Source organism: Agelaius phoeniceus, chromosome 11, assembly GCF_051311805.1.
Source record: "Agelaius phoeniceus isolate bAgePho1 chromosome 11, bAgePho1.hap1, whole genome shotgun sequence".
Taxonomy (NCBI): domain Eukaryota; kingdom Metazoa; phylum Chordata; class Aves; order Passeriformes; family Icteridae; genus Agelaius; species Agelaius phoeniceus.
This window is the reverse complement of record NC_135275.1, coordinates 22,053,286-22,070,621: the sequence shown is the minus strand read 5'-3', so window position 1 is coordinate 22,070,621 and position 17,336 is coordinate 22,053,286. Positions and strand designations below refer to the sequence as shown.

The window sequence follows — 17,336 nt, the reverse complement described above, 5'->3', positions numbered from 1 at the left end:
AAGGTTATTTCCTATCAAATGCTCCTCTCCCAGCCATCCAGTTATTTTCTCCTTGGCTAAATCATCTGAAAATAGACTGCAGCCATCCTCGTTCTTCCTGCTTTGTATGCATGAGCAGGAAGGGGAATTTAGGATTTTGCTGTAATGCCATACACAAAAGCCTGCTGGAGAGCATCACTTTGATTAGCTCTTATTGTACACCCAAGAAAACAGAAAAGAATAAGAATAAGGGAGAGCCCAGCATGTGGCTGCTGTGCCTTGCTGCTTCAAGGCTGCTCAGAAAATCTGCCTGGTTGCTCAGGGCCCTCATCAGGAGCATATTTGTGCATATCCCAAAAATGGCTTGGGTTTTATCCTCTTAATAATAACAGGGAGAAGGGCAGGAGCACTGTAATCATTTGCTCCCTAGCACATCCCAAAACTTGGGCTCTGGCAATGCAGCAGCCTGACCCCGAGGCCTCCCTTCCCTTGCTCACCTGCAGGCAGGTGAAGCTCTCCAAGCCCCAGCACACCACACAGGGCACAGCACAGCTCCCCCGCTGCTAACAGGGCATCCCAGCTCCTGGAAGTCTGACATGGAAAACTTGATTTAGATCTGGGAATTAAATTAGCAAAAGGGATGAAAAAGAAGAAAAATATCTCGCATCCAAGCACGCATCTTTGGCAGAATTTACGATTGGAAAAAAATATTGGGATGTGAATTTTGCAGACAGCTCTGACGAGCGATGGAATGGACTGAAGTCCTCGCTCTAAACTGCCTGAACTTTGAGGATTTGATGCAGATCCAGATTTTAAATTTCCATTGAGGCCTTTCCCATTAGAACCAGAAGCAGAAGGATCTTGTTTGCTTACAGAGGCTGTACCAGATATTAACTTGCCCCTTCTCCCCCTGTGTCCTGGCCACCCCCTCTTTATCCTTCCTCACTTTAGGTGAATCTTTGTCACAAGGCATTGACAAACTGAGCAGTCCTGGTTCTCCCAAGGGCACCACACTCCTGGAAAACAGAATTTAGTGCAAGTATCTGCATATGGATTTTTTAAATAAACCCCATCCCAAATAAAGCTCTCATCCGAAGCTGTGGGCACTCAAATCATGTTTAAAAACACCAGAACACAGGAGAGACAGAATGCAATCAATGCTTCCCTGCTTCCCACCCAGCCAGGCGAGCACCAGTCATGAGACTCACACAGCCCAAATCCCACTGTTACGCTTTCCCACCAGACAAATCCTGCTTTATTAAACCAAAGTGCAAGGGAATTAGCAAAACCGCCCCTTTCCTTCGCACTGCAGTATATATAAGCAACCTAATCCATACGCCAAAGCTCCCACCGCTCTCAAAACCTCTCAGCTGGGAATTCCCGTCAGCAGCTCGCAGTCTCCCTCCTGTCAGCTCGGGATTACCTTTCCCTAACAGGGCAGGGAAGGAGAAACACACGTGGGCACCTGCCAAGCTCATCCCTGCGGCTCCCCTCGCACGGTGACCCTGCCTGCCGGGGACAGCCATGGGCCAGGGGGCTGCTCACAGACTAATTAGTGCTCGGCTCTGCTCATTAAAGAGGCTCCTTTGGCTGACCTGACCAAATACTTCCCATTGTTTCCCTCAGTCCCGTGGCTGCTGGGGCTGCTCGGCGGCGCGGGGAGGAAGGGATTGATGAGCCAGGAGGGATCCCCATGCCCTGTCTGTCACCCTGCCCGCCAGGGCCGGCCCCAACTCTGCCCAGAGAGAAAGGAGGTGCGAGTCAGCACCATGAGATAAGAGCTCCGTGCAGCAGCAGAAACCGGGGGTAATTGGCGGGGCGGGGAGGACGGAGCCTTTTGTCACACAAGGCTAAACGGGCCTCTTCGGAGCGAGCAGGAACCGGCGAACATCACAGCCTGGAATAGCGATGTGCTACATCCCATTTCTCAGGAGGGAGGAAGGAAGGAAGGACACGTGAAAAGAAAATAGCAGTAAATGATCCCACTTCATAATTTTTCTTCCTGTAACCCTTCTGGCCTTACAAACAGGAACTTGGTTTTAAACTAAAAATAAAGCCTGATGCCCGTGTGGCAGTTGCAGATGGGCGTTCCCGAGCGCCGCTGGGGCTCAGCCCTGTTCTATAAGCAGCCTGGGCCGGGCACCCTAGGAAAGTGCCTGGCTTTGCATTTGCTATATTTACATATCATCAGTTATCAGGAGAACAGGATGTCCCAGGGGATCTGAAATAGGATACACCACACTCCACCTCCCGGCCGGTCCAGCCGCGGCCAGGCCCTATGACTGATGCTGTTTGCCCGTCTGCCGGGGCTGCCCGCTGCTGTCACCCACCCCAGCCCGGCTGGCACGCAGGCCAGGCTGCTGTGGCATCCCCAGCCTCCCTCCAGACACGTGTGGCTACAGCAGAGAAGAGCTGAGGGGTGGAAAGCTCCTATTTCTCTTTCTGCCACGCTATTTTTTATTGTGAAGGAAGAGGAGATTTATTCTGCCCTCCAAACAATCGGGTCTGTATTCTCCTCCACACCTTGCTCCTTACACCGAAGCCCCAGCAGCCATTTCAGTGCAGGGTGATGGAGCACGAGCAGGCCTTGCCCAGGTGGAGCTGTGCCAGGGCAGAGCAGAACCCTGGCACAGCTTCCTGCAGGCCCAGCACGGAGGCAGAGAGGGCAGGAGGCAGGCAGGGGTGGGTACCAGCTCCTGGCCCTGCACACCCTGCAAGGCACGGGCTGTCCTGTTGGAAGCACACGGGCTGCCCTGCCTACCTCACCACCTTGGATTTAAATGCCTTTCTCACACGCTGGGCGTAGCTGCCAAGTATTGTGCCTTCAGTACATCACTCCACCTTGATTTCAAACCACTTCAGCTTGCGTTTGGGAGTGGTTTCCAAGCATTCAGCTCACCCATATCTTATCCACACTGGTTTCCTTTATGAGCTGCACCCACTACAGGTCCAGAGCTTTAAATGCAAACCCAAACAAATATGTGGTAGCGCTTCCCATTCCCACTGGACTGGCCTGGAGTGGGAGTGGAATGAGTCAGGAGTACCATAAAGGAAAGTGAAATAGATCCACCCTGAGCAGATGATAGGATCAGGGCAGATTAGTAGCCTTGGATCAGATTCAAGGGTCAGCATAAATCTTTAATCTTTGCAAAGTCCTCGAGCCTCCCTCCCCTCGCTGTCTCACATGCACACACACCAGGCATGACTAAACAGCTCTCTGCGGGGATGGCAGACGCTTCAGAAACTCCCGGCTGGTTTTGGTTTGCAAAATACAACAATAAAGCTGCTCTCTGTTCTGTGAACGTGAGAACTTCCCTGCGCAGGCACCTCGCCCCTGGACGCTGTGGGATGCTGCCAGGGACACTCACACCACAACCACTGCTCCCACCAGCACCAGGGGCCCCTCTGGCTCGCTCTGACCCCACAGGCAGGCTGCACCAACCAAGAGAGCCAAGGACAGTCCCCACCTTGTGCCTTATTAGGTCCCAGCGTGGTCTGCCAGCACGTCATTACTCATTATTCCTCTGTATTTGCTTCCCACTGCCACTGTGCTCAGTTCACATCATCGGGATAGTTCCCAGGTTTCACGTGGAGCTGCAAGTGCCTGGCTCAGGGGGGTGGAAATGCCAGGCTGCCCTGGGAAGGGGCTGTGTGGGAGCAGAGGGGCTGCAGGAGAGGTGTGTGCCAGCTTTGCACCCAACTGATGCACTAAGGGGAAAAAAAAAAAGAAAAAGAAAAAACATAGCAAAAAGCCCTGGCCTAGTTTTTGTTTCACTGTGCTGGGCTCAGGCTCGAAGGATGTGGTTTGGTGGTCAGCACATAAGACAGCAAATGAAAAAAAAAAAATTCCTTTGATTAAATCCAGATCAGGTCTGTGCGAGCTCTTCCTGTGGCCATCGGGAAATCACAGAGGGAAAACCCTGCCCACGCTGCCTGTGGCTGGGCACAGGGGACGTGACACAGCCTGGGGTGGTCTGTCCCGCCCAGGGGGACACTGTGTGCCACGGAGCAGGGTGTCCCGTGCTGGCACTGCAGGACTCAGTGCCCAGGGGGCTCTGAGACATCCCTCTCCCCATGCTGAAGGCTCCATCTCAAGCTGTCTGGATGGGTTTATAACAATTCCAGTCACTCTCGCCACCGCTCTGCGCACAAAGGGCCAGGCGAGCTCTGTATAAGCGAATATTTATATATTCCCATAAACATTTTTAAATGGGAAATTGCCTAATGTGCCTTATTAAAGGGAAAGCACGAACAGCTGGCCGAGGGCGCCTGGCAGGGCTGCTGACGGTGGATGTGCTGTTGCTGCTGCACCTCGCAGCTCTAATTGTTTCAGGAATCCTTTGACTCATCCTCCGAGCGGCTCCAGCATCTGAGCAGAGATCTCTGTCTTGCCGGTCTCCTTCAAAACACCTTTGCCTCGCTGCTGGGTTCAAAAAGCTGGCGCTGCAGATGCCTCCTGACCTCAAGTGCCCAGGTGCTCGCTGGAGCCCGGAAAACCCCTCTGTGGTTCCTGCCCCAGCCGGGCCGTGCTTCTCACACGTGCAGCACATCCCGGCCGCTGCTGACAGCCCCGGGGCACGGGGACCGGCCACCAAACCGGCCCCGGGGCACGGGGACCCGCCACCAAACCGGCCCCGGGGCACGGGGACCCGCCACCAAACCGGCCCCGGGGCACGGGGACCCGCCACCAAACCGGCCCCCAGCCCAGCACGGTCCTGCCCTGTCCTGGCCCAGCCCCACGCCTGCCCTTTCTGCCAACAGTTCTTTGCTCTCCCGGGGCTGCAGGGACGCGGTGAAAGCCTGACAGGCTCAGGAAAGCTGTCCCCGGCTCCTGCACGTCGCCGAGGAGTTGGGGACATGGACCACGCAGGTCCTTGGCTTCTCCCTGGGGACAGGGATGTCACCGAGCGCTGCAGTGCCAGCCTGCTCTGTTACTATGGGGACAAGCACCACGGGGCCGACAGGAATAAATGTATAAAAATCAGCAGCTTCGCCCCGCGGGTGGCAGTGGGATCACCAGGGTGCCCGAACCTGCCGTCCCTCCCTGCCCCTCGCCTGCCTCGGTGCCCTCCCAGCCCTTGCGACACATCCCGGGGCTATCTCGGCCGGATCTGCCAGGCTGCCAGCTCAGGGCTCACACACAGCTGTGGCTGTGCCGTGCCCGCAGCATCCCCTGGCAGCACCCCCGGGCCCACCAGCACCGGGCTGGCACGGGGGGGGCAAGGCAGCCTCGGGAGGGGACCGAGTCAGGCATCACTCACTCATTCACTCCCTCACTCACTCACTCCTTATTCACCCGGCAGCGCCTGAATTCCCCGTGACCTTTGGACACTCATTTCAGCCACGGAAAAGGTGATGGGCAGCCAGAGGGCAGGGAAACGGGCAAATGGCCCGGCAGGATGGCAGCGGGTGCTGCCCTGGGAGCCTCCACCGGGCTGGGGGTGGCACCACCGCAGAGCCCCCCAGCACCAGCTGAACAGCAGCTCCGGGCACACCCGCGGGCCGGGGGTCCCGAGCGTGTCCCGCCTGGGGAAGGGCACTGCTCCCGTGGAAGGGGCCCGAGGAGGGATCGAGAGCGGCTGTGCTGTTTGAGGGAGCTCCACGCTCGCACGGCAGGGAGCAGGGACGGTGACAGCTCTCCCGAGGGCATCGTCTTAGAAAGCGGCCCTTGGGAGGCCCGGTGATTCAAGGGGAAAGCTCTGCAACACTCATTCTGGGAAGTTTCCATTTGAATTGCTGCAAAGAGCAGTTTTTCCATGATAAACAGATTGCTTCAGTTCCCCAGCAGCACTGGGGGGGTCAGTGCCACCCCCTCCCTCCACGGGGCCCTGAGTCATCCTCCACCCAAGGCTCAGCCCGGGGCCGGTGTGGCAGGGCTGGGATGGGCTGTGAGAGGTGCCCCAGCACCTCCCATGCCACGGGGGAATCCAGCCCCTGGCACCTCTTTGAGGTCAAGCGTTTGTCTGAAATGAAGAACCTGAGAAAACCCCTCCCCAGGCACGTTCTGACCAGTGTGCAGAGCCAGGGCCCTTCTGGTGGGACTGGGCTTTTCATTCCTGAACCAGGACTGCTGGGTCAAACACTTGGTTCAGGCAATGAGAACCCTGCCTCCTTCATCCCCACACCAGCAGGAGTTCTGGATCACAGGGGGCTGCCCAGCCCCTCACCTTTCCCAGAGCAGCACCCCAGCCCTGGCAGACCTGGAGCAAACACCACTCATCTCCTCCTTAGGCTGACACCAAAGCCAGGCCCGGTGCTCAATGTCCCGGCCAGCTCCAAGGCAAACATCTGAGCACAGAGATCAGTGAGAGAGAGGAATCCCACTCCCTGTGCCTCTCTAATCCTGTGGAATAATGCATCCCATGAAGTGCAGCCTGGATGCAGTCCAGCACTCAGGGAAGGCAGTGACAGACCTCCCACTGATTTCAATGGGAGCAGGGTGAGCTGGGGTTTAATCAGTGTGGTACCAGCAGCAACAGCTCGTCAGCCCTGGCATTTCTGAATACATTAGAACATGTTGCCTATGCCCATAGGTCACATTTCATCTCAGATCACACCAATTTCACAATACGTGCACTAATACCACGAGATAATCATCAGTGACTGCTCCCATTGGGGCTGGAGCTTTACCCTGATCAATAGCTGCAGCCAAGCCCAGCAGCAGGTCCCCAGGCCCTGCCACAGCAGGAGGAGGGCACTGGGAAAGGCCCCCAACATGGCCATAACCTTACTAATGATTTGGAGTCGAGAATAGAAATAGGAGTTAAATCTTCCCTAAGCTGCTCAGCTGCACTCTGGTGGTGTCCACAGCCTCAGCAGCAGCACAAGCAGAGCTCCATGCACACCCCGTGACGTGGATAAGCAATATTTCAGCCCTGAGAGTTTGCATATTCATCAGTCCTTTCAAAGCAGGGTAGAGCTCGGCCTTTTCTCTCTCTGCCACAGCACAGAGAGGAGGGAGAGCTGCTGCACCTCAGCAGCACCAGGGGCCAAAGGGAGGATAAAGCTGTGCTCCAGAGAGGAACGAATTATTCCTCTGGTGCAACAGCTCTGGCAGCCACAGACCATGGCCATCATCCTTGGGCTGAGCTGGTGCTCAGAAAACAACAACGTGGGAGCCCCTCCTGGGTACTGGAATAAAGAGCAGAGGTCAGAGAGGAGGAAAGTGCAGCACTGGGGGCAAGGCCAGGGCTGAAATGGCAAGCCAGCCCTTTCCCATCAGCACTGCCACCCCACAGAGAGTTACCCATGGACATGGGCAGGGCTGAGGGCCCACCCCAGGGCAAACACCCACCTGCTTAGCCAGGCCTGCCTCTGTGTGGGTGCAAGGATTGGATGCCAGGGACAACCAGCCCAGGACAGAGCCCAGGCAGCTCCCAGCAGCCCAAGGACAGCAAGAGGAGCTGGGGGAGCTGCCTTTTATTTCCAGGCATTCCTGTTTCCATCAGCTGTGTGGTATTACCCAGCCTGCTCCATTTGCAGTTTTAACAAGGCACATGTGGTGAAAAACCCTTCCCGTACAGAGCTTTCCTGTTTGGCCATTTCCAAAGGCCCTGGCTGTGATGGCAATAACTGCCTCCACTGGGTGACGTGCCTGGGGCAGAAACACACCTGGGAGAAAGACACGTGTCTAAGAAATAAATTATTCCAAAATAGGTAGAAATGTTCCCCTCCATTTCTTACAGCCAGGAGTGAGGGCACCGGGGCACAGGCACCCCTGAGCCGTGCCCAGCGCTCCCAGAGGTGCCTTGCCCAGGGCCAGCAGTGCCCACTGCAATTAGCAGCTCTCCCTGGCACCGGCAGAGTTCTCGAGTGCCATGAACTGCCCGCAGAAGGGCAGTGGGAAAGGTCTGGAACACGAGGGAGCAGCGGGAGCCACATCTCCCGGCCCCGGCAGCACGCCAGGGTTACAAAACACGGACAGCCCGTGTCACATAGCCAGGGTCGGTGTCACCAGCCCCGCGGGCTACGGTTACAAGGGCTGAGCCCAGCAGAGTCATTCTGCCGGCAGCCCTGGGGAGCTCATCCCGCCTCTGCCCCCGCTGCCCGGGCATTCCCAGCCCTCTCCTCCCATCCCGAGCATCACACGAAATGTCTAAGGGGAAAAAAAGGACTTGCTCAAGACCTGCTGCTTTTTCCACGCTGAAGCAGAAACAGCAATTATCTGGTTCAGTCTGGTGCTGCTGGCCTGGAACATGCCATGACAACGTGTTTCTCGTTTCAAAGCCTCTTTTGTACTAGGACACAGTTCAAGGGATCTTGCAATGCCTGCATTTGTAAACACGCCGCACTTGCAGCTACACGCTCTGCAGATGAAAGCCGAGGCGGAGCACAAGGGCACTTCTCTCTTCTCTTCTCCTCTCCTCTCCCTGCGTGTGTCGGGCCCGGGGCAGCTCCCCCGGCTCAGCCCGACGGCTGAATCAGGGCCCGGCAGCCCCGGGGCTGGGCAGCCACGCGTGGTCCTCAAAAGTCACGGCACGTTCAGAAAAACGGAGTCCTGGAAAAGGATGGGGGGGGGGGGGGGGTGAAAATCACAGCAAAAAAAAAAAAAAAGTGCGTCACTGCAGATTATTTTAGGCCCTGGTCCATGCATAATGCAAATAAGCAGCTCCCGGGGTTCATGCCTGTAAAAACCGTCCAGTCCCACTGCGCCCGGCCACGGGAGCTTTCCAAACAGGTGGTGAAAAGCTAAAATTATGTGTCTGTGTGTCCTCACCGGGGTTAGGAAAGGCCCTGGCTCTCAGGAAGGCTCTCCCTGTGCCTCCACGGGGCTGGTATGAAACAGGACCGAGACATTAAAAAATTCAGGAGCATTTCTTTCCTTTTGAGGCAATCCTGCGCTCCCACTCAGCAAACCTCACTCAGCACCTCCACGGCACCCTCTGATCTGCCTGACCCCGCTGCCCCCTCCCACCTGCTCTTCACGCACACTAACTTCATTTATTTTTAATTTTTTGCCCAAAATCATTGTATCCTCCTCGTCTGACTTCAAGGAGTCGCTCGGGAAGCCCTATTTATGGGTTGAAATGCTGCTGAAAGAGTTATTGCTGTGTTATTCAGCTGTTGTGCCAAGCCTGCATGGGGATCGGGTTTCTGCTGAAAGGGTGCCAGGCACGTCTTTTTCCAGGAACCAGCAGCCGTATTTAGCCTCCGGCTGCACATGAAAGACTGCAGTCGGAAACGTGACATTGTGTCAACATTTGAGGCAGGTCAGAGCTGGGTGAGACCATGAAAACAAGCCCGGGAACTCAGCACACCCCGGCGGGGCGGGCGGCACGGGCTGTCCCGGGCTGGCGCCGTGCCGGGGGTCGCCCCTCCATCCGTCCATCCATCCATCCATCCATCCATCCATCCACCCATCTATCCTCCTGGGCTGGGATGGAGAGCCCAGGGATGCAGCTCTGGCTGCTGGGTCCCCACCCGGTGCCACCACGGGTGCAGCCCCTGCCCCACAGAACTCACCTGTCCTGCTGGCACCAGGCCAGGGTGGCAGGGAAAATTCCCAGCCCATAATAATCTTTTGCTTCCTGAGTAAATGTTCTCTCTTTCACTTTTCTTGCATTTTTTTTTCCCTCTGAGACTGAGGATCTGGAAATCCTGCAAGCTGTCCCACCACAGGACAAGGGGGGCAGAATATGAGGACCAAAGAGGAGTGAGAGCCATGGAAAGGAGCCAGAAATCCAGGGGGTCCTAAGGCTGGAGACACCTCTGCACTGAGCACCAAATGCTGTCCCCAAATGGGGTTGTCACAGTCAGCCTCAGTAAGATCAATATTTAGCCCTAATTAAAGCAAATGAACACTGAGACATGTGTAGACCCCAAATACATTAAACCAAGCAGCGCTTTTTTCTAGCATTACTTAAGCTAAGGTTTCTTTAGTTCTAACTACAGTCTAACAGAAGCATCAGCCCCTCCATGTGTGGTCCTGGAGATGCTCAGCCCAGACCTGAGCAGAGCTGGCTCAATTGGACACCTAAACCACTCCCCACATTTTGTGATTCATCTGCACAGTGAAAATCCCAAATCCCAAATCCCCCCTCAGAACTGCCCGTGTCCCATCCACACATAGGCAGCACCACTGGGAAACAGAGTCCTCCCACCCATCCCTTTGGTTCACCTCTCTTTTGCCTTTGGGGGAGGTTTGGGGTTTTTGTCATTTCCTCTGGAGACCAGAAGCCAGCATCACTGCTGGGAGGGAGCCGTGGTGGGATGAGGACCTTGCCCTCTGGCTCATGAGAGTAGAGGCAGCAGGCGGCTCCACCACCCACAGTGCCAGCTGGAATTCCCAAATCAGGGACACCTGGGACAGGTGGGGGTGGCAGGGATCACTCCAGCACAGGCAGGACCTGACCCTCGCAGCCCTCAGCCCCAGGGACCTGCTGGGCACCATCCCTGGCAGTGCTTGGGCACCTCAGACACAGCTGAAGTAAAAGCAGTTTGCAGCAAGTCCATTATCCTCCAGGAACTGGGCAAAGCCTGGGGAGACACTCCATCCTCTGGGTGAGGGGCTGCCTCCTCCCCACAGGGCCCAGGAGCCAAATGCCAGACACAGGGAGCACAACGTGACAGCAGGAGAGAGCAGGAAAGCCAGCCAGGCTCTGCTGGCACCTCCCTCCAGTCCGGAAGGAAAAAAATCCCTGAAGGTGCCAAGGGAGTTAAAATAAATAAATATCCCTGGTGACACGGGTAATGGGACCCTGAGCTCCTGCAGGCACTGACAGCAGAGGAGCTGGGGGGAGCAAGGAGAGCCCTGCTCCCCCCTGCACCCCGAAATCCCCACTCCTCCCTGCGCCCTGAAATCCCTCATCCCCCCTGCACCCCAAGCTCCTGCTCCCCCCTGCATCCCAAATTCCTGCTCCCCCCGGTGCCATCCCCTGCAGGACCAGACCATGTGGGATGACCCTGCTCAAACATTTCAAAGCAAAGGAGGCAAACCCTTATCTTCCACAGGAAAAGAATTATTTTATTAAGCATTTTTAAACAGCTACTTAACATTTACTCAAGATAAAAATATGTACAATATCCCACCTTGAAGGCAGCTCCAAAATATAAACACTGTACCTCTCCCGAGAGAAAAACGGAATATTCTTCTCTTCAAAAAAAAAAAAGACAACCCAGAAACAAGAATACATTCATATTTCTCACTTCTTTATGCTCAAGTAGTTATACAAATAATAGACATCTGAAACATTTTAACTTTTAATATATTTATATAATATATATATATATATTTATAACAGGATTTTACAAATAAAGGCAACAACTGTATACCAAAAAAACCCAAAAAACCAACAACAAAATAAACGTTAGAACACAATCTGCAATCAAGCATAGTGCATCTCAACAGCTGGTGCAATGGGAGGGCGACATGAGGATCCAGACAGGGGTTCTGCTCACCAGTTCTCAAAACCAGTAAGAAAAAAACCACCAAAGAGCACTGCCTTTAGCAGTGAAGTTTGGGGGTTTTTAATTAAAAAGAAGCTAAACTGGAGAGGATGTTCCTCTGTGGAGGAAGCCCCTTGCAGCTCACAGGACAAGAGTCACCACCCGACCCCTCTCCCCTTAACACGGGACGTGAGCTAGGTGTGCCAGGAGGAATCCAGCTGCTCCAACCCCGCCGGGATCAGGCTCCTGGGAAATCCCAGCCTTGCCATTCTCCAAAGGCACTGCCAGGGCCACGCTCAGCAGGGATGGGCAGGGAGGGGCAGGGATGGCGCTGCCGGCTCGGGCTGAGCCGCTCCCTCCGGCCGGGAAAGCCGCGGTGACTCCCGAGGGAGCGGCAGCCGCAGGGGCCGGTGCCAGCAGCGAGGCGACCCCGGGGACAGCTCCTCCCGACCCGGCCGTCCCAGGGACAGCTCCTCCCGACCCGGCCATCCCAGGGCCGGCTCCTCCCGACCCGGCCATCCCAGGGCCGGCTCCTCCCGACCCGGCCATCCCAGGGCCGGCTCCTCCCGACCCGGCCATCCCAGGGCCGGCTCCTCCCGACCCCGCGATCCCGGGACAGCTCCTCCCGAGCCGGCCCAACGGAGCAGCTCAAGTTACACGAAGGGCGCAGGTTAATTTATTTATTAGATGTACGCCATGGAAAGCTCCAAGCAGCAGCTACCTTTTATTTGGTAAAAAAATATCTATGTATCAGCAAAGGTGTGGAGAGAAACTCCTCTTAGGTCTGTCTGCCTGATCTGTGTGTGACCAGGCAGTGACTGCTGCCCTGCTCCTCCTGGTCTCCTGGTGGCATTGCCACCACCACACCACAGTGACCACTGCCCTGCTCCTCCTGTGCCAACAGTGGCATTGCCGCCACCACCAGTGACCACTGCCCTGCTCCTCCTGTGCCAACAGTGGCATTGCCGCCACCACCAGTGACCACTGCCCTGCTCCTCCTGGTGACATTGCTGCCACCACCAGTGACCACTGCCCTGCTCCTCCTGGTGACATTGCTACCCCTGCAGTGGCCACTGCCCTGCTCCTCCTGGTGACATTGCTGCCACCACCAGTGACCACTGCCCTGCTCCTCCTGGTGACATTGCTACCCCTGCAGTGGCCACTGCCCTGCTCCTCCTGCACTCACAGTGGCATTGCCACCACCACCAGTAACCGCTGCCCTGCTCCTGCTGTGCTCACGATGGCATTGCCGCCACCACCACACCACCAGTGACCACTGCCCTCCAGTGCTCATGGTGGCATTGCCACCACACCAGTGACCGCTGCCCTGCTCCTGCTGTGCTCACGGTGGCATTGCCACCACCACGCCTGTGGGGTCACTGGGACACAGCCCAGCTCAGGTGAGCCAGCAGGGCCGTTGCCTCCAGAGCCGCTCAGGGAAGTACCATGGTTTATATTAATGTATTTTATATTCACAGACCCTCAAACCAGCTCTGCCCAATGGAATATTTCTTCACAGCTTTGCAAGAGATTCGCAGCTGACCGAGTCAACTGTTGCTCTGTAGATGTGGAGAGGGAAGAAGGGAAGGGGCCAAGCACAAAATCCTTCTTTAATCTTTTGGAAGTAGTTGTCAATCGCTAACCTGGGCGCATCCTTCATCCTTCTCCAAGCTACCTGACAAGTCAGAGAAAAGGGGATTTAGCTTCCTACGCACAGTGAACCTCGTCCCCACACCTCAGTCCAGCCAATATATAAAAGTGAAACAGTCTCTCAAACTAAAAAAAAAAAACAAAAAAGGAAAAAAAGAGAAAAACCAGTCACACTGCGCTCAGTCTTTGGTTTCCAAGTTCAAAGGAGGAATCTGCTTCAAAGCTTGAAGCAGAGCCGAGGAGTCGATGGGGGAATGGGCCGGTACAGGAGAAGGGAGTCTCTGGGGCATCAGCAGAGGGGGGGAGATTTTGTCGGGGTTCATGAAGCCCGTCAGTGCCGCGGCAGAGGCCGGCAGGCTGGGGTACAGCACGGGAACCGAGGCTGGGTACCAGCACTTCTCCAGCATGGGCAGGTAGGCGGTGGCGGACGGCGGGATCAGGTAGAAAGGCAGGCACAGGGGAGGCTGGTGAGCGTGGGGGCCCAGGAAGCTGCTGGCAGAGCCCATCATGTCACTGCCAAAAGGGCCCTCGTCCTGCGGCGACTCCAGCCTGCTCCTTTTGGCCGGCGGGTCCTCAGTCTCTTGCTTAATAGAGCTTATTCTCTCCTGGACAGCGTACTTGAGGTCGGTATCCTTTTTGAAATAGGGCTGTTCCGATTTGGAGTCGCTTTTGTCCAGCTCTCCCCCGTACCCGCTGTCCGTGTCCGTGTCGCTGCCGCTCTGCTCCCCGCTGGAGTGAGCGAATGTCCGCTGGATCACGGGCACGCAGTTCTTCCCGTGGCCCTCGCCCGCCGCGCCCAGCGGCGCCGGCTTCTCCTTCAGGTCCAGCATTTTGGGAGGGATGTCCCCGGCCTTGCGGGCCGCCCCGCCCTGCAGCACCTCGCTGGCCATCCGGTGCAGGTGGCTGACCAGCTGCGACGACTTCAGCTCCTTGCCGTTCTCATGCTTTGCCAGGTATTGCAGCATTTCCTTGGCACACATCTGGAAACCGGATCGAAACATTTCCTGGCTGGAATCGAGGTTTCTCGATGACAGGTCACCTAAGGAAACATTAACAGAAAGAAATTAAAAATTAACAACATGCTAAATAGTTCCATTTCCAGCTCCGAGGCGGGCGATATTGGACTTGGGTTACAGCACAGCCTGAGGGGAACGCGATGGCCAAGCTGGACTCTATGAACAGAAATCCCCAGATTTCTGCAGAAAAGGACAATTCCATTGGAACATCCACCTGTCTACTTTTACGTAATAAGTAAAAGTGCTGCCTGCTTGTTTTTGCTGTTTACTGTAAAATCCACTTTCAGCAGGTACTGGAGTGTGGAGAGGGGAGTGAGTCAAGCTGTGGCTTCTCCAGGAAACCCCCAGGGAAGGCAGGGTGCACCTTGCCCTGCACCTCAGGGCAGGGAGCTGCCGGCCCTGCCGCAGCTCCGCCAGCCCCAGGGGACTCGGCTGCTCCCGCAGCTCCACTGCACTCCCTGTGGCTGCCGGGGCACGGACCGTGCCTCCGAAAAATTCGGGTTTACTGTATCCGATTCAAGTGAGAGCCACATGTGAAATCAGCAGGAGGAAGTGCATCTGAGGCTGATAAGCTGAAGCACCGGGTCCCCTCTGCCTGGAGAGCACAGGCCAGGTCGGTTACAAAGAAACTTAAAAAGGTGTGTATAGAGAGCAGATTTATATCTATTTCCAGAGAAAACAGCCAAATAAACCAGACTGAGTTATCTAAAGCTCACAAACACAAATGGGGAGAACCAAATGGCTTTAGAGAGAACCTCACAGCAAACCTGGGCTGTAACTAAAACTACTTAAAACCCAGTTTAATTTCAAACAACTCCCAGGGCACTCTGCACTGACCATCTTGAGCAATGCATCTTTTTTTGTGAAAGCTCACAAGCAAAGCCTGAGAAAATGACAGCATGAAAGGCCAGGATTCCTGCCTCCTCCCTTCTCGGGAACAAGGTGTCACAACCGCATTTCACAGGCTCCCCAGGGAAAGCCCATCACACACACACAGAGGCTCTCGCCCTGCCGGCTCAACACTCACCCGCCTGCAAACCGTTCTGCAGAGCGATGATCTTCTGCTGCTGCTGCTCGATGAGATTGGTCAGTGCCTTCACGTGCTTCAAGGTGAGCTCCAGAACCACAGCCTTCTCCAGGTGACCTAGAGTCTGGGAGCACAGGGACAGGTTGGCACCCGCCGCCGGCTCGGCCACGCAGGCAGGAGCTGCCAGCGCCTTCCCGGGAGCCGCGGGAGGACGGGCACGGCGAGACCTGAGCAGGCAGGATCACCACCGGCAACATTGCATGGAGATAAGTTAAAAAGCAGGCTGCGGAAAAGGCTCTCAGGGAACCCTGCGGGTGCTTCGGGACCAGCCGCATAGCCCGGAGAGAAGCGTTTTATTTATCGGTTCTGCAGCCCCTGCTGGCACCGTGACCGGGCAGCCCGGCCGGGGACGGCTCTCGCCCGGCAGCGGCGCGGGGGGGACGGCCCGGCGGGCAGCTCCCGCAGCTCCCGGGGAAGTTTGGGATGTGCTTACAGCCTACCCGGGCGTGCGGCACCACGGAAAAAAAATTAAAAAAAATAAAATAAAAACCCACCCCGAATCGGCGGTGAAGCGGCAGCAGAGCGCCGGCCGCAGGGGAGCCCCGTCCCTCCGCTCGCACCTACCGTCAGCTTGAGGTGCTCGGGCAGCAGGTCCTTCAGCTGCGCGATGCACTCGTTGATCCTGTCGCGCCTCTTCTTCTCGATCAGCCGGTGCGGCAGCTTGTAGGTCTCCTGCGGGGCCGGGGCAGCGGGTCAGCGGGGGGACAGCGCAGCCCAGCCCAGCCCAGCCCCGCTGCTCCCGTCCCGTCCCGAGCGCGCCGGGAGCGGCCGAGCCCCCGCCCCGGGAGCGCTGTCACGGGCACGCACCGGCCGATTCACCCCGTTAACCCCCGGTTCACCCCGTTAACCCCCAATCTACCTTATCGCCCCTCGCTGTACCCCGTCACCCCCCATTTACCTTGTTGTCCTCGCTCCTCTTTAAGCCCCTCCGGGGCTTGTACACCTGGTACATGTGCGCGAAGTCCAGCCTGCACGGGCGAGAGGAGAGCAGCGCGTTACCCCCGTCCCGGAGCCGGCGGGGCCGCTGCCCCGGAGCCCCCCGAGCCCCCGAAGCCCCGCTTACCCGGGCAGGTCTCCGCTCTCCAGGGCGGGCAGCTTGCCCAGGCAGCCGGGCGGGGGCTGCGCGCTGGGGATGCGCTCCATGGCGGGGGGCGCTCAGGGCGGGCAGGGGCGCTCAGGGCGGGCAGGGGCTGCGGGCGCTGCCGGTACCGGGGCCGGTGCCGCTGCTGCTGCTGCTGCTCATGCCGCGCCCGCGCCGCGCGGGCTGAGGAGCGGCGGGCGGCCGCGGGCCGGGTTAAATGCGGGCGAGTGGGTGGACGGGAGCGACGTGCGGAGCCCTGTGACCGCCGGCACGTCTGGCGGCCCCGGCGCCCCCGCCCCGCCGTCACATGAGCCTCACGTGGCGGCGGCGCGGGGGGAGGCGGGGCCGCGGCTCCGGGGCCCCCCCGCACGTGTGTCCCGGCGCGGCGGGGCCGGAGCTGGCGGCGCGGGGCCGGGCCGGGCCGTGCCACACAGTGCCGTGCCGTACAATGCCGTGCCTTGCTGTGCCATACCGTTCCATAAAGTGCCATACCGTGCCGTGCCACACCGTGCCTTGCCATACAGCACCGTGCCATACAGCGCCGTGCCATACAGCATCTTGCTATACAGTGCCTTGCTGTGCCATACCGTGCCATAAAGTGTCATACCGTGCTGTGCCATCCCGTGCCATGCTGTGCCATACAGTGCCTTGCCATACAGTGCCTTGCTGTGCCATACCGTGCCATGCCGTGCCATACCATGCCATACAGTGTCATACTGTACCATGCCATGCCATACCATGCCATACAGTGTCATACCGTGCCCTGCCATACCGTGCAGTACCACTGCTGCGTCCCGACATAGGGGAAGGAAAAAAAAAATCACACCACACCCCCCCCCCCAAAGCAACACAGGCACAAAACACGGACCCGGAGAAAGCTGAGAAAGCTGCAGCCGCTGAAGTTTGGAAATGTGGGGGAAACAATAAAATAAGTGAGAGTTGATAAAATGCAGCTCTGGGGAAGTGGTGGTGCTGCAGGGAAGTTCTGGGGTGGTAGGATCCCAAAGGAGGTATCCAGGGCTTGGAGTAACTTTCTCCGGTGAAGGGAACCATCCCTGCCCATGGCAGGGGGTTGGAACGAGGTGGGCTTTAACGTCCCTTCCAAATAAAACCATTCTGTGATTCTATGATCAGCAGG

General features: G+C 57.0%; 1 protein-coding gene across 2 annotated transcripts; it reads right to left on the bottom strand.

Moving 5' to 3' along the window:
* Positions 1 to 10,916: 10,916 nt before the first annotated feature.
* Positions 10,917 to 16,495, bottom strand: BHLHE40 (basic helix-loop-helix family member e40). Of its 2 annotated transcripts, XR_013183882.1 has the most exons (6): positions 16,181 to 16,495; positions 16,016 to 16,085; positions 15,682 to 15,789; positions 15,058 to 15,181; positions 12,471 to 14,053; positions 10,917 to 12,425 (listed from the first exon to the last, which is right to left on the bottom strand). XR_013183882.1 is itself a non-coding variant. In XM_054640264.2 (5 exons), the coding sequence occupies exons 1-5, from the start codon at positions 16,258 to 16,260 to the stop codon at positions 13,194 to 13,196; spliced, it is 1,242 nt and encodes a 413-aa protein (XP_054496239.1). In that variant the 5' UTR covers positions 16,261 to 16,495; the 3' UTR covers positions 10,917 to 13,193. The 2 variants fall into 2 exon arrangements, 1 of the variants encoding a protein (XP_054496239.1); XM_054640264.2 differs by having other exon boundaries at positions 10,917 to 14,053.
* Between the last annotated feature and the right edge of the window lie 841 nt (positions 16,496 to 17,336).

What these genes read in the sequence shown, in the direction of transcription:
- BHLHE40 (XM_054640264.2), bottom strand. Translation starts at nt 16,260, where the DNA reads ATGGAGCGCATCCCCAGCGCGCAGCCCCCGCCCGGCTGCCTGGGCAAG. An exon ending in GAGAGCGGAGACCTGCCCGG is followed by an intron (nt 16,086 to 16,180) that starts GTAAGCGGGGCT and finishes TCGCCCGTGCAG; the next exon opens with GCTGGACTTCGCGCACATGT. An exon ending in CCGAGCACCTCAAGCTGACG is followed by an intron (nt 15,182 to 15,681) that starts GTAGGTGCGAGC and finishes CTGTGCTCCCAG; the next exon opens with ACTCTAGGTCACCTGGAGAA.